The following is a 16,009-nucleotide window of genomic DNA, read 5'->3' as shown; positions in this document are numbered from 1 at the left end:
TGTGTCCTGGCTCCTGTCTTCCCCCGAAGCCAGGCCACCCAGCTCCCTCCAGGGCCAGGTGGGGAAGCAGCAAGCCCTGGCATGCACCTGCACCCACTCAAACGCTGAAGCCCTCGTGTCATCACTGTCACACAGGCCACTCAGCACCCATGAAGTCCACCACGGGTATCTGGGGCAATCCTTCTCTGAAAGCAAAACCCTACCCTGGCTCTCCCAGGTCTGCCAGCCACGCATGACAGGTCTGAGACTCCCCCGGACCACTGGGTGCTGCTTGGAGCCCCTCCTGGCCCAGGACTGATGGGCAGATCCCGCTGGAGCCTCTTCACTGTGTCCCCGACCCAGGAAACCCCGAGGCCAAGGAACCAGCCTGGCTTTGCCCCCAACGCTCTTAGCAACACAGTCCGTCATTGAACCAAACGGTTCTATCTCAGGAGAAGTCATCCAGTCCTTATGGTATTAAGACAAGAGGAAAACTTTGGTCTTGAACTACCCGGCAGCCTTGCAAAATGTTTGCATCTGACAAATCCCCGCCTCTGCGGACTCCCGGGCACAGGGCCGCCCCCAGCCCCGGCCCTCAGCCCCTCACACGACCTGCAGGCTGCGCTCATGCCCGTCCAGCTGGACCTTGAGCTTATGGAGCTCCTCGATCTCGCGGTTGTGGCGCTCCGTTTTGTGGCGCACCAGGGAGCGGTAGAAGTGGATGGTGAAGACCACGAAGATGAGGCCCACGGGCACCATGATGATGGTGGACACCAGGGCGGCCTGCCAGCCCGTGTGGCTCCCGGGGCCGGGCGGGGGGCCAGGCTGGCGCCGGGCATCCACGGGGAGGAACTTGATCCAGCAGAGCAGCACCACCTCAGCCAGGAAGAGTAGGATGCCAAGCACGGTGGAGAAGCCCCAGGCCAGCTCGATGTAGGGGTGCATGCGCTCGTGCGGGGACTCGCTGATGGAGTTCAGGTTGTGGATGTTGCTCACGGCCTCCACGTTGGGCAGGATGCAGGTGCTGATGAGGAGGGCGAACAAGTGCACAGCCACCAGCACCGTGGTGCAGGCGCTGAAGGCAATCAGCAGCGGCCGCGGGTACTGGTACTGCGTCTCCAGCTGCACCTCCACCATGGCCACCTGTGGGGACAGCAGACGGGTGCTCCTGGGTGTGGGGAGGGTAAGGCACGGCCCCACCAGGGCCACCTACCAGGCAGAGCAGGGGCTGGGCCAGGTTTGGGGGACAGGGTAGCCATGGGCTCACCTGCTGGCAGGACTCACCCATGTTCTGGGCCCTGAAGACCAGAGGACAACCTCCTCACTGATCAAATGTTTCACATTTTCCTTTGTTCTAATTATCTAAAGAAGACTGCACTGAGAAAAACATCTCAACAGTACAGAAGAGGCCAGCGTGGTGGCTCACGCCTATAATCCCAGCACTTTGAGAGGCCGAGGCTGGTGGATCACTTGAGGCCAGGAGCTGGAAACCAGCCTCGCCAACATGGTGAAACCCCGTCTCTACTAAAAATACAAAAAGCAGCCGGGCATGGTGGCAGGCGCCTATAATCCCAGCTACTTGGGAGGCTGAGGCAGGAGAATCACTTGAACTTGGGAGGCGGAGGCTGCAGTGAGCCAAGATCTCACCACTGCACTCCAGCCTGGGTGACACAGTGAGACTCTGTCTCAAAACAAAACAAAACAAGCCACAAAAGTTAAAAAAAAAGAAAGAAAAGAAAGGAAAGAAAGACAGAAAAGAAAGAGAAAGAAAAAGAAAGAAAGAAAGAAAAAGAAAAGAAAGAGAAAAGGGAGGGAGGGAGGAAGGCAGGAAACAAAAGAAACAAGTGAAAAACTGGCTGGGTATAATGGTTCATGCCTGTAATCCCAGTGGTTTGGGAGGTTGAGGCAGGAGGATCACTTGAGGCCAGGAATTCCAGGCTGCTGTGAGCCCCGATCACACCACTGCACTCCAGCCTGGGGGACAGAGGGAGACCCTGTCTCTACAAAAAATACAAAATTAGCCGGGCATGGTGGCACACGCCTGTAGTCCCACCTACTGAGGAGACTGAGGTGGGAGGATTGCTTGAACCCGGGAGATAACAGGCTGCAGTGAGCTATGATCACACCACTACACTTCAGCCCGGGTGACAGAGTGAGACCTCGTCTCTACAAAAAAAGGAAACTGACCTTTCAAAAGGTAAAAACTGACCAGGCATGATGATTCATGCCTGTAATCCCAGCACTTTGGGAGGCAGAGGAGGATCGCTTGAGTGCAGGAGTTTGAGACCAGCCTGGGCAACATAGTGAGAGCCCATCTTGACAAAAAAAAAAAAAAGGGAAACGGACCTTTTAAAACAGAACAACTGAAACTGCGGAGAGTCCCCAGACTCAGAGCTGCACACCTGGACGGCCTCAGACAGACCACATGGTGCCTCCTCAGCAGAGGCCAAAAGCCCAGTGAGAGCCGGCATCTCTAAAGCCCAGGAAAGGTGATGGAAGTGAGGCCGAGGGTGAGGAGGGAAGCTGTGGAAAGGAGGCATGGCTGGGTCTCCTAAGGAAGCAAAATCATCAACCACAGTCAGAGGTTACAGCAGGTATGGTCTAAAACGAACAAACCAAGGAACGGCAGGCTCTGCTTGGTGTCTTGAAATGTGAGGTCAGCCAGGCGCGGTGGCTCACGCCTGTAATCCCAGCACTTTGGGAGGCCGAGGTGGGTGGATCACTTGAGGTCAGGAGTTCAAGACCAGCCTGGCCCACATGGTGAAACCCCGTCTTTACTAAAAATACAAAAAATTAGCTGGACGTGGTGGCGGGCGTCTGTAATCCCAGCTACTCGGGAAGCTGAGGCAGGAAAATCACTTGAACCCAGGAAGCAGAGGTTGCAGTGAGTGGAGATCATGCCACTGCACTCCAGCCTAGGTGACAGAGCAGGACTCTGTCTCAAAAAAAAAAAAAAGAAGAAGCCTGGGGAAGGTTCTATCCACTGTGTTTCCCTCCTAGACCTAAGCTATCCCTGTTTAAAAAAAAAAAAAAAAAAAAAAAAAAAAAAAAAAACAAACTCAGGCCAGGTGCGGTGGCTCATGCCTGTAATCCCAGCCCTTTAGGAGGCCAAGGGGGGCGGGGCGGATCACTTGAGGTCAGGAGTTCGAGACCAGCCTGGCCAATATGGCAAAACTCTTTCTCTATGAAAAATACAAAAATGAACCAGGCATGGTGGCTCGTGCCTGTAATCCCAGCTACTCGGGAGGCTGAGGCAGGAGAATCGCTTGAATCCGGGGGGCAGAGGTTTCAGTGAGCTGAGATCATGCCACTGCACTCCAGCCTGGGAGACAGAGTGAGACCCTGCCACAAAAAAATAAATAAAATAAAAAAATAACTCAAGAGGCTGGGCCCTGGAGTTGGAGGCTGCAGTGAGCTATGAATGTACCACTGCACCCCAGCCTGGGTAATGGAGCGATATCCTGTCTGGGGAAAAAAATAAAATAAAATAAAATAATATATATGAAGATTTCATAATGTCCTTCAGCAACTGCCACCTCTTAGCAGCTCATTTCTTCACCTCGCTTTCAGTGGTGAGGGAACGCTTCCTAGATAAAAGAAGATATAGCCGGGCACCTATAATCCCAGCCCTTTGGGAAGCTGAGGTGGGCGGATCACCTGAGGTCAGGAGTTCGAGACCAGCCTGACCAACATGGCAAAACTCCATCTCTACTAAAAATACAAAAATTAGCCGGGCGTGGTGGCGGGCGCCTGTAATCCCAACTACTCGGAAGGCTGAGGCAGGAGAATCTCTTGAACCCGGGACGCAAAGGTTGCAGTGAGCGAAGATCGCGCCATTGTGCTCCAGCCTGGGCGACAGTGCGAGACTACATCTCAAAAAAAAAAGACACGGCAGTCCTAGTGGACCAGAGCCGGAAAGCAACTCAGCAGTAATACGGCTGGGGCCCTTGTGAAACGTATCCAAAAACCAGTAGCCACAGAACATGGGCTGAGGGGTGGTTTTTCTCAGTGTGGCCCTGGGTTGGTTATGGTCACCTCAAAAGATATGGCCCAAGTGACAAATATTACAAACCACAGAGGCCTCCAAGACAGGAAATAAAGATGATTACGAGATAGGGGGCAGGGCTTGCAAAAAGTGGTTTTGTTCCACCTTAAAAAAGGAGAAAAGTGGGCGCCTGCAGTCCCAGCTACTCAGGAGGCCGAGGCAGGAGAATGGCGTGAACCTGGGAGGCGGAGCTTGCAGTGAGCCAAGGTCGCGCCACTGCACTCCAGCCTGGGTGACAGTGCAAGACCCCGTCTCAAAAAAAAAAAAAAAAAAGAGAAAAGGGGCTGAGTGAGGTGGCTCACACCTGTGATCTCAGCACTTTGGGAAGCTGAGGCGGGAGATCACTTAAGCCCAGGAGTTCAAGACCAGCCCGGACAACAAAGCGAGACCCCATCTCTATTTTAAAAAAAAAAAAAAAGAAGAAGAAAAAAGAAGGCAATTTTTCACTGTGTTTATGCAGAATTTTTTTTATTTAAATAATTTTTTTTTTTTTAATTGAGACAGAGTCTCGCTCTGTTGCCCAGGCTGGAGTGCAGTGGCGCTGTCTTGGCTCACTGCAACCTCTGCTTCCCGGGTTCAAGCGATTCTCCTTCCTCAGTCTCCCCAATAGCTGGGACTACAGGCATGCGCCACCACAGCTGACTAATATATTTTTCTTTTTGAGACGGAGTCTTGCTCTGTTGCCCAGGGTGGAGTGCAGTGGCATGATCTCAGCTCACTCCAACTTCCCCTTCCCAGGTTCAAGTGATCCTCCTGCTTCAGCCTCCCAAGAAGCTGGGGTTACAGGTGCCAGCAACCACGTCTGGCTAATTTTTGTTTTTTTGTTTTTTGAGACGGAGTCCCGCTCTGCTGCCGAGGCTGGAGTACAGTAGAGAGATCTCGGCTCACTGCAACCTTTGCCTCCCGGGTTCAAGTGATTCTCGTGCCTCAGCCTCCCGAGTAGCTGGGCGTACAGGCGTGTGCCACCATGCATGGCTAATTTTTGTATTTTTAGTAGAGACGAGGTTTCACCGTGTTAGCCAGGATGGTCTCCATCTCCTGACCTCGTGATCCGCCCACCTCGGCCTTCCAAAGTGCTCAGATTACAGGTGTGAGCCACTGCGCCCGACCTAATTCTTGTATTTTTAGTAGAGACAGCGTTTCACCAGATTGGCCAGGCTGGTCTCCAACTCCTGACCTCAAGTGATCTGCTCACCTCGGCCTCCCAAAGTGCTGGGATTACAGGCGTGAGCCACCCCGCCTGGCCTATGCAAAGGTTTTATGAGGTGGAGCCTCGGATCACTGGTTCTCTGTGTTGGGGGAAGAATACGCATCAAGAACTAAGCTTCACGTTAGGCATAAGCACGTGTTGCTAGACAAAGGAACAGCTTTGCAATTCTAATGAGGGAAGACACACTATAAAGGGCGAACTCTACCTAGCAATCTGTACCTTTGCCTCTTCCCAGGGCACTGCCCCGACTCAGCTACAGTTTCTGATGATTTGTATTTGTCACTTATTTTTCCCAGGCTGCCCTGCAGTGTGAAGAACGATCTGACCTGATGGTGCTATGCTAATCTAATCAAGCAGGTGCACTGCAGCTCCCCGGAGGCTCAGCTCCACGCCAGACGGTTCACTTGCTTCCCACTGCAGCTGGCGCTCTGTAGCTGTGAGTTCCACATCTGCAGATTCAACCAACCGCAGGTCAAAAATACTTGGGGGAAAAATACAAAATGAAACAACAATATTTCTCCCTTGGTACAAGATGAAGAAAAAAATAACAATAATTAAAGAAAAAAAAAACAGCCTGGGCAACATAGCAAGAGCCACCTCTTTTTTTTTTTTTTTTTTTTTTTTGAGATGCAGTTTCGCTCTGTGGCCCAGGCTGGAGTGCAGTGGCGCAATCTCAGCTCAGTGCAACCTCCGCCTCCCGGGTTCAAGCAATTCTCCGTCTCAGTCTCCGGAGTAGCTGGGATTACAGGCACCTGCCACCAGGTCCAGCTAATTTTTGTATTTTTAGTAGAGACAGGGTTTCACCATGTTGGCCAGGCTGGTCTCGAACTCCTGACCAGGTGATCTGCCTACCTCAGCCTCCCAAAGTGCTGGGATTATAGGAGTGAGCCACCATGCCCAGCCAGCTTTTTCTTTTAAATTGCACCATCAATCTAACAATTGAGGCTCTGGCCTAAGAAAAACAATTGAGGCCAGGCATGGCGGCTCCTGCCTGTAATCCCAGCACTTTGGGAGGCCGAAGGTGGCGGATCACCTGAGGTCAGGAGTTTGAGCCCAGCCTGGCCAACATGGTGAAACCCCATCTCTACTAAGAATACAAAAATTAGCCGGGCGTGGTGACGTGTGCCTGTAGTCCCAGCTACTTGGGAGGCTGAGGCAGGAGAATCGCTTGAATCCAGGAGGCGGAGGTTGCAGTGAGCTGAAATCACACCACTGCACTCCAGCCTGGGTGACAGAGCAAGACTCCATCTCAAAACAAAAAACAAAAACAAACAAAAAGAAAAACAATAATTGTTTTCACATAAGGAAACAGGCTGGACAAGGTGCAATGCTAGCACTTTGGGAGGCCGAGGTGGGAAAATCACTTGAGAGTTCAAGACTGCAGTGAGCCATGACTGGACTCCTGCACTCCAGCCTAGGCAACAGAGCAGAGAACTTGTCTCTGAAAAAAAAAAAAAAATTAGCCAGGCATGGTGGCACGTGCCTATAATTCCAGCTACTCAGGAGGCTGAGGCAGGAGGATGGCTTGAGCTCAGGAGGTAGAGGCTGCAGTGAGCCATGATCACACCACCGCCCTCTCCAGCCTGGGCAACAGAGCGGGACCCTGTCTCTAAAAACAAAACAAAAAACAAATAAATCACTTCCACCCAATAGGACCTGTGAGCACACTGTTGTGTCCTCACTGTGAGTCCTTAACCTCTGGGACAATTCCCTCCAGGGGTGTGGGTCAGCGGCTTTGGAGTCAACAGGAGATGGGCCCCTTGTCAGAGCCGCAGCTTTGTCGGAAACTGACTCTTGTCCTAGGGGATGACTCAGAGGGAAGGTGGCCGCTGGGAGCCAGGCCAAAAGCTCTCCTTTGTCACCCTGGAGGCCAGATTCCAGGAACGTCTGCATCGCTAACTGGGCTAAACTGATCCAACCCCAATCAATCCCTGAGGCCCTGCTCAGAGATCCCTGAGAGTTCCAAACTTTTGGGTGGTGCCCGAGACGGGGCAGATATGGGCACCTTTCTCCAGGAAACCCTGTACCATGCAGCGATTTGATTTGATTTTATCTTTTTAATTAATTAATCTATTTATTTCGAGACGAAGTCTCACTCTTGATCAGCTGGAGTATGGCGGCGTGACCTTGGCTTACTGCAACCTCCAGCCTCCCAGGTTCAAGCAATTCTTGTGTCTCAGCCTCCCGAGTAGCTGGGATTACAGGCGCCTGCCACCACACCCAGCTAATTTTTTTGTACTTTTAGTAGAGACGGTGTTTCACCATGTTGGCCAGGCTGGTCTCGAACTCCTGATCTCAAGTGATCCACCCACCTCAGCCTCCCAAAGTGTTGGGATTACAGGTGTGAGCCAACACGCCTGGCCAAAATAAATAAGTAAATAAATTTTATTTTTTCTTTTTAGAGATGGGGTCTCACTCTGACGTCCAGGCTGGAGTGCAGTCGTGTGGTCATAACTCGAGTCCTCCACCTCCTGGGCTCAAGTGATCCTCCCGCCTCAGCCTCCCAAGCAGCTGGGGCTATAGGTGCGTGCCACCACGTCCGGCTAATTATTTATTTTATTTTTGTAAAGACAGGGGTCTCGCTGTGTTGCCCAGGCTGGTCTCAAACTCCTGGCTTCAAGCTATCCTCCTGCCTTGGCCTCCCAAAGTGCTGGGATTACAGGTGTGAGTCACAGAACCTGAGCTACTATAATTACCCCGCACCAACCTCCCTCCTTGCTAAGCAAATACTTGATGTGAACAGGACAGAGTGGGCTTTCTGAAGATTCTAGAGCTGGGAGCCCCTGGCAACTCCCAGCACCCCCACTCGCACTGATAGAGTCGTCCTCTTAGAGGAGCTGGGACTTGGGCAGATGCTTCCCACTGGTCCATCCTGGCTGCCAGAGACTGGAGGGAAGGCTTTGGTCCCCGAGGCATCCCAGGACCTCAGTTAGCAAAGCCCATCTGACCAGTGTGCTCCTCACCTGGCACCCACACTCACCATGGCAAAGCCGGAGAGGAGGGCGGAGGTCCTGCTGGAGGCCTTCAGCTTGGCCCTGCTCAGGTAGAGCTTCCGCCACGACAGGGCCTGTACCGAGTGGTGGTTAGAGGTGACCAGTTCCAGGTAGCTGCGGCGGACCCAGTCCCGGTAATCCATGCCCTTGTGGCCGGGCTCAGGGCAGGCAGGAGCAGAGGGGTCGATAGGCACATTGAGCTCAGCGCTCATGGTGGGAGCTAGGCTGAGGGTGAGAGAGAGACATGCTCAGACATCCTAGGTTACTGCAGCCTGGAAGAGCTAGACTCCAAGCCCATTCAACCTACAGAGGCTGCCATATACAGCCCACGCCAGAGCCCAGGGGTTTAGAAAGTGCCCAGGACCTAAAGTTATGTTTCTTTGTTCGTTTGTTTTTGAGACAGTGTCTCGCTCTGTCGCCCAGGCTGGAGTGCAGTGGGGCAATCTCACCTCATTGGAAACTCCGGCTCCTAGGTTCAAGCAATTCTCCTGCCTCAGTCTCCTGAGTAGCTGGGATTATAGGTGTCCGCCACCACGCCTGGCTAATTTTTGTATTTTTAGTAGAGACAGGGTTTCATCATGTTGGCCAGGCTGGTCTCAAACTCCTGACCTCAAGTGATCCGCCTGCCTCGCCTCCCAAAGTGCTGGGATTACAGGTATGTGCCACCGCGCCCAGTCTTCCAGGACCTAAAGTTATGAAACCTGGATTTGACTCTACTCTGTGATTCTGAGCATGACAGCTGACCTTTCTGACCTGGATCTTTCATCTTGAGAATGGGGATATTTCCACCTATAGGACTTTTTATTTATTTTTATTTTATTTTATTTTATATATTTTTTTGAGACAGTCTCACCGAGTTGCCCAGGCTGGAGTGCAGTGGTGCAATCTCTGACTCCCGGCTTCAAGCGATTCTCCTGCCTCAGCCTCCCAAGTACCTGGGACTACAGGCGCCCGCCACCACACCTGGCTAATTTTTGTATTCCTAGTAGAGATGGAGTTTCACCATGTTGGCCAGGCTGGTCTCGAACTCCTGACCTCAGGTGATCCACCTGCCTCGGCCTCCCAAAGTGCTGGGATTACAGGTGTGAGCCACCACGTCCAGCCTACTTTTTTAAAAAATAGAGACAGAGTCTCATTCTGTTGCCCAGGCTGGAGTGCAGTGGTACGATCATAGCTCACTGCAGCCTCGAACTCTTAGGTTCAAGGGATCCTTCTGCCTCAGCCTCCTGAGGAGCTAGGACCACAAGCACAGGACCATGCCTGCTAATTTTTTAATTTTTCCTAGAGACAGGAATCTCACTATATTGCCCAGGCTGGTCTTGAACTCCTAGCCTCAAGTGATCCTCCCTCTTACACCTCCCAAAGTGCTGGGATTACAGGTGTGGGCCACTGCACCCGGCCTCACCTCTAGGGCTTTTGAATAAGATAATGCATCTGAAGACGAAAGACTTCTTCCAACGTCCAGGTGCCAGCCATGGAATAAACATTTCCAAGTAGCTGCTAGTTTCACAGATCCAACTTACATTTTATTATTTTTTTTAAATTTATTTATTTTTTGAGACAGAGTCTCGTTCTGTCACCCAGGCTGGAGTGAAGTGGCGCAATTTTGGCTCACTGCAACCTCCGCCTCCTGGGTTGAAGCTGTTCTCCTGCCTCAGCCTCCCGAGTAGCTGGGATTACAGGCATGCGCCACCATGCCTGGCTAATTTTTATATTTTTAGTAGAGACAGGGTTTCACCATGTTGGCCAGGCTGGTCTTGAACTCTGGACCTCAGGTGATCCGCCCACCTCAGCCTCCCAAAGTGATGGGATTACAGGTGTGAGCCACCACGCCTGGCCTTCAACTTAAATTTTGATCAGTACAGTTCACCCTAAGAAAAACACTGGACTTACATAACTAAAGCCACATCTAAGCTACAAGGCAAACTTTTAGCAAGATGAAAAATGAAATCCACCAACTCACATGACCACATTTTAAGGAGAAACAGACGGCGGAGATGCCTGGACTCACACCTGGTAAACATCTGGTTTGACTAACATGGATTAAACATCAGAAGGACGGATCTGTCAAGATTTGTGAATTTAAACCTAAATCTCCACTAAGTAGGGGATTGGCGGTCGCGTGTGTCCCAAGGAGCTGGGCTGCTCGGCCACATGCCAGGATCCAGTTCTAATTAATCTGCAGGGCGTGCTTCAAGGGCACAGGCACCTTGTGGTTTACTTGGCATCAAAAAGAGTGACTTTTCCAGCTTGGCCAACATGGTGAAACCCCGTCTCCACTAAAAACACAAAAATTAGCCAGGCGTGGTGGCAGGCGCCTGTAATCCTGGCTACTCGGGAGGCTGAGGCAGGAGAATCGCTTGAACCCAGGAGGCGGAGGTTGCAGCAAGCCAAGATTGCGCCACTGCACTCCAGCCTGGGTGACAGAGCAGGACTCCGTCTCAAAAAAAGAAAAGAAAAGAAAAAGAAAAAGAAAAAGAGAAGAGAAGAAAAGAGAAGAACCTTCTATGTCCAGGCCCACATAGGCCCCATGGAAAGTCTATGTCAGGCTGTTACACACAGATCCGTGTTTCTAGGTCCCAGGGAGTGTGGCTGGGGTGGATGAGTGGAGTGGGGGGTGCTTAACAGGGTCAGCAGCTGAGGAAATGCCCCAAACTTAGTCCATCCATGCCAGAGTCGAGCCCCCCATAATTGAAAATGCCCTAATTTGGAAATTACACAGGAAGGTGCTGGAGGTGGAAAACAGTGTCGCCTTTCCCTTTGTTCTCAACAAGGCTACAAAGCCACAGCCTTCCCTGGCCAACAGGACCTCTGGGAACAGTTCTGTGCTATTTCTGCCAGGGGATGCCAATTACCAGGTCATTTATACGAATGCCAGCTCAGGCTCTCCGTCCCATCTCCTTGCGCACATCCACAGCCAGCAGCACTGCGTCCAAGCACTTCCATCCCTGGGACGTTCCTTCCCTTGGGGAGAATTCAGAGAAACGCTGCAATCCATAGATTAGCTCCACATAATGGAAAATGTTGTAATTTGGAAACTGCATTTTTCCTCTCCCCCCACCCCCATAGTTAACAGAATTGAGCATGCAGGTCTGATGACCGCAGTATACAGAGACTGGAGGGGTGAGACGCTAACCTTTGCTCCCTCCGTCCTCCCTCCTCCATCACACAGGTGCTTAGCGCACTTGGCACTTAAAGATCCAAGATGAAAGAGGCCAGAATTCATGGCCTCCCAGTAGGGCAGCAAGATAAGGGGATGTGGGTCAGGAGCAGTAGCTCACACCTGTCATCCCAGCACTTTGGGAGGCTGAGGCGGGCGGATCACTAGAGGTCAGGAGTTCGAGACTAGCCTGGACAATATGGTGGAAACCTGTCTCTACTAAAAATACAAAAAGTAACTGGGCATGGTGGTGGGCGCCTGTAATCCCAGCTACTCAGGAGGCCGAGGCAGGAGAATCGCCTGAGCCCAGGAGGCGGAGGTTGCAGTGAGCCGAGATCGTACCACGGCACTCCAGCCTGGGTGACAGAGTGAGACTCTGTCTCAAAAAAAAAAAAAATAGGCGGGTGTGGTGGCAGAGGTTGCAGTGAGCCGAGAGCACACCACTGCACTCCAGCCTGGGCAACAGAGCGAGACTCCATCTCAAAAAAAAAAAAAAAAAAAAAAAGAGTTAGGGGCACTCCTCATCCACTGAGCTAAAGGCTTCATTGGAGGGCAGGGAGCAGAGGACTGGCTGCCTCACACTGAGGCCAGGAAAAGGTGCTTGCGGGTAACACCGGGGAGGGGACAGAGCGGCCCTTTGCAGGCCAAAGTGCCTCATGCCTGTAATCCCAGTGTTTTGTGAGGCCAAGGTCGGAGGATCACCTGCAGCCAGGAGCTGGAGACCAGCCTAGGCAACAGAGTAAGATGCTGTCTCTAAAAATAATTTTTTTTGAGATGGGGTTCCTGCTGTGTTACCAAGGCTGGAGTGCAGTGGCACAGTCTCAGCTCCCTGCAAACTCTACATCCCATGCTCAAGCGATCCTCCCGCCTCAACCTCCCGAGTAGCTGGGACTACAGGTGTGTGCCACCATACCTGGCTAATTTTTGGTATTTTCGATAGAGACAGGGTTTTGCTATGTTGGCCAGGCTGGTCTAGAACTCCTGAGCTCAAGTGATCTGCCCACCTTGGCCTCCTAAAGTGCTGAGATTACAGGCGTGAACCACTGCACCCAGCCTCTAAAAAGAATTTCAAAAAAGAGGGACCTTTCCTCAAAGACAAGATGCTGCCTGCACGGAAGGATTCCGAGAGATGGGAAGGCCACTCCAGGTGTACGTGTGGGGTGGCTCTCCTTGTCCAGGAGGTATGGAGGGAAGGCTGGCTGCCACCTGGGGGGTGGAGGGGGCAGGGAGATGTGGGTGGAAGACACTTGGAGCCTGGGGCTGTGGAAAGAGCCGGAGGGTCTGGGCAGCATAACTGGGCATCCAGCCACAGGAGAACAGAAGAAATTGGTGAGTGGAACGGTCTGGGCACTGCTAGATCATTGTGGTTTGGGACCACAGTTCAACCCAGGGAAATGGCCGGCCAACTGGCAGGAGTGGGATGCAAGGGAGAGCCTGGTGGCCTCCAAAGGAAGGAAGGGTGAACAAGAGGGACGCCCCATCAGTAAGGGTGGGCTGGGCTCAGGTCTGAGAGTGGAGGTGAAGAGCTCAGGGCAGTGAGGGCTGAGGGTGGCTTCCTGGGAGCCGCCAGGCCTCCCATGCCCCATCGGTGAGGCCCTGCAGATGTCCCCAGAGTAGGTGGGGTTGTGGAGGAAACGATGTCTGTCTGCCTGGAGCTAGGTCTTGAGACAGGTCTGCAGGTCTCGAAGGAGCCCAGGAGGGGGTTCCAATTCATCCTTTATGTTCCCAATGCCAACTGTGTGTGCCAGGCCCGGTGGCCCAGGGGGAGGGACAGAGTCTGGGCCTCACACTGGATCCCAGGCGGGGGGTGGGGTGGGGCAGGATGGAGCCCTGTACTTCTGTTAGGTGGCACAGACCCTAGAGGATGCTCCGGGACTGAACCTTGTGGGGTTGCTTTTTTTTTTTTTTTTTTTGCTTTAATGAGCAGTCAGAGAAAACAGGTCTTGTAGAATAACGCGATCCCCTCTCTAGAGATGAGCTTTTCTTCCTGGCTGGCCTATTGGACACATTTCCAGAGGGCGATCTTGGAGTTTGACTTCCTCTAAGCATCTGGGGCACCGGCAATGGCGAGTGTCTCTCTCCAGCAGGCGCACTGGGAGGGGGCCTCCCAGGGGCGCCAGCCAGCATCCCTGTCCCTCCCCCAGGGACGCCCCGGTGTCCGGACCCGGCTGCGCCCCCGACCCTGATCCTCTGGGCGCCGCACCCCGCCAGGGATCCCGCGGGGTGGAGGTCACCAACCCCGGATGGGTAGTGACCGCGCCCCGGCAGCCTACAGTCGTCCCCTTCCCCGCCGAACGTCCCCGGTCCAATTCCGGCCCCCCCCAGCCGCAGGGACCCCGCTCCCCGCACCAGGCCCCCGCGCCACCACACTCACCGGAGCTGCCCTCGCCCCGCCCGGCTCGGCTCCCGTTCGGACTGCGTGGCCGCGTGGCCTGTGGCCCAGTGGCCGGGCCGGGGCGCCGAGCGCGGCCCCCTCCCTCCTTCCGCCTGTCGCGCGGGGTCCCCCGGCCCCGCCTCCACCCCGCCCCCGCGGCCGCCGCAGCCGCTGCCAAGGCAACGAGGCGCCGCCAACACGTGACCCGCCCGCGGGGGAGCCGCGGCCACGTCACCCGCCGGGCCGGGAGGGGCGGGGCTGGCGGCGCCTCCTCGGAGAGTGGGGGGGTGGGGGTCCCCGCCTCACCTGGAACCACCCCGGGATCGCGCGAGGGAGAGGAGCAGGGGAGGTGGGAAGACCCTGACCCGCGCGCATCCCTCCTGTCCAAGCTCCTGTCCCCGGCCCCAGCTCTGGGAGTCAAGGCGAGGCCCCCCCAGCCCCACTGGGGGTCCGGCTACCCACAGACCACGAGCTGGTCTTTCCCTGCCCCTGGGTTCGGGCGAAAAAGGGGAGCCCCAGCCTTGGCAGGGTGAGCCTCGGGGGGTGCCCAGCATTGGACGCTGGCTGCGTGGAGGGGTGGGGAGTGGGGACAGGGCGGGCGGGTGCCAGGTGGGCAGTGGAGGGGAAAGGAAGGTGGGGAGGGGAGAATCCGTCTGGCCACGCCCGAGTTTTCACAGGATTTTTTTTAAATTTTTTGTTTTTGAGACAGGGTCTGGCTCTGTCGCCCAGGCTGGACTGCAGTGGTGCGATCATGGTTCAATGCAGCCTAGAATTCCTGAGCTCGAGTGATCCTCTGCCCTCAGTCACCCAAAGTGCTGAGGCTACAGGCAGGAGCCACCACACCGTGGTAATTTTAAAAAATTTGCTTTTGTTTGTTTTTTGAGAGGGAGTTTTGCCCTGCCACCCAGGCTGGAGTGCAGTGGTGCCATCTCAGCTCACTGCAACCCCCGCCCCGGGGTTGAAACGATTCTCCTGTCTCAGCCTCCTGAGCTACAGGTGCACGCCACTAGCCTGGCTACTTTTTTGTATGTTTAGTAGAGACAGGGTTTCACCATGTTGGCCAGACTGCTCTTGAACTCCTGACCTCAGGTGATCCACCCGCTTCGGCCTCCCAAAGTGCTGGGATGATATCCGTGAGCCACGATGCCCGGCCAAAAAAAAAAAAAATTCTTTTTTAGAGATAGAGTCTTCCTGTATTGCCCAGACTGGTCTTAAACTCCTGGCCTCAAGCAATCCTCTCTCAGCCTCTCAAAGCACTGGGATTACAGGCATGTGCCACAATGTCCAGCTAATTTTTAAATTAAAAAAAAAAATTGAGATGGGTCTCGCTATGTTGCCTCTGCTGGTCTCGAACTCCTGGGCTCAAGTGATCCTCCTACCTCAGCCTCCCAAAGTGCTGGGCATACAGGCATGAGCGACCTTGCCTGGCCCCTGCCCAGGGTGTTGGATGGCACCATGAAGAGCTTGCACTGAGCTAATTGGGGGTTGCCACCCAGAGCGCACTGCCACTCACAGGCCCAGCGAGACCCCTGGGGTCCCAACTCCAGTGCAGCGCGCTGTCCTTCTCATGCTGTTCGCAGACAGCAGCAAAGAGTTTCTGCTGTGCCCCGGCCTCTCCACTCCCTACTGCAAGGAGCCTCTCACCCTTAACGGTGAATTCTCTGCGGTTTTACGAGCGAGGTAGTCAAACGGGAGTGTTCTTTTCAGGAAGTGCAGCACATGAATAATTCACAGACAGACAAGATGGGTTCCTATCAGCCCAGCGGTGCCAGACGGTCCCTTGGAGTCCTTCCTCCGTGCCGGGTAGGCTGCTGCGTGCCCTACATAGGATTTTTCCATCTGTCACAACAGCATTGGACCGTGACACATTTATCCAAACGAAGGAAAAATTCCACTCATGTCAGCCAGCCCACATCTTATGACAATTGGAAGAGTAGATGTTACGGACGCCAGGTTAAATCCATCTACACTTCGAGTTGTATTTTACAGGCTACTGCTGAGAGCCAGAATGAAACCAGGAGGACACTTAGTCTAATAAACCAGGTTTTCCCCTCTGGGTTACTGACCTAAAAGGCAGGTTAGGCTCTAACATGGGCATAAGCAAATCCCAGGGTTCCTTACTGGCCCTCCTCCCGCCACCCCCATCAATGGCTATGGGTAAGGGATCATTTGAATTTCAGGGGTGAAGTCCTCAAAAAGCAATCATGTTATGGCTTTCCAACGTGGAGTTCTTGGTAAAATGAATCTC

The 16,009-nt window shown here is 53.6% G+C and overlaps 1 protein-coding gene across 4 annotated transcripts; it reads right to left on the bottom strand.

Moving 5' to 3' along the window:
• Nucleotides 1-404: 404 nt before the first annotated feature.
• On the bottom strand, nucleotides 405-13,893 carry ORAI2 (ORAI calcium release-activated calcium modulator 2). 4 transcript variants are annotated; one of them, XM_054496517.2, is made up of 4 exons: nucleotides 13,762-13,893; nucleotides 11,083-11,191; nucleotides 8,215-8,452; nucleotides 405-1,122 (listed from the first exon to the last, which is right to left on the bottom strand). In XM_054496517.2, exons 2-4 carry the CDS (start codon nucleotides 11,088-11,090, stop codon nucleotides 583-585), a joined length of 786 nt encoding a protein of 261 aa, XP_054352492.1. In that variant the 5' UTR covers nucleotides 11,091-11,191; nucleotides 13,762-13,893; the 3' UTR covers nucleotides 405-582. The 4 variants fall into 4 exon arrangements, with proteins under 4 accessions (XP_054352492.1, XP_054352493.1, XP_063524262.1 ...); XM_054496518.2 differs by having other exon boundaries at nucleotides 11,083-11,214; nucleotides 13,762-13,883; XM_063668192.1 differs by lacking the exon at nucleotides 11,083-11,191 and having other exon boundaries at nucleotides 13,762-13,882.
• Between the last annotated feature and the right edge of the window lie 2,116 nt (nucleotides 13,894-16,009).

This window comes from Pongo pygmaeus, chromosome 6, assembly GCF_028885625.2.
Source record: "Pongo pygmaeus isolate AG05252 chromosome 6, NHGRI_mPonPyg2-v2.0_pri, whole genome shotgun sequence".
Taxonomy (NCBI): Eukaryota; Metazoa; Chordata; class Mammalia; order Primates; family Hominidae; genus Pongo; species Pongo pygmaeus.
Note: the sequence above shows the minus strand (reverse complement) of the source record. Positions and strands in the feature narration are given on the sequence as shown.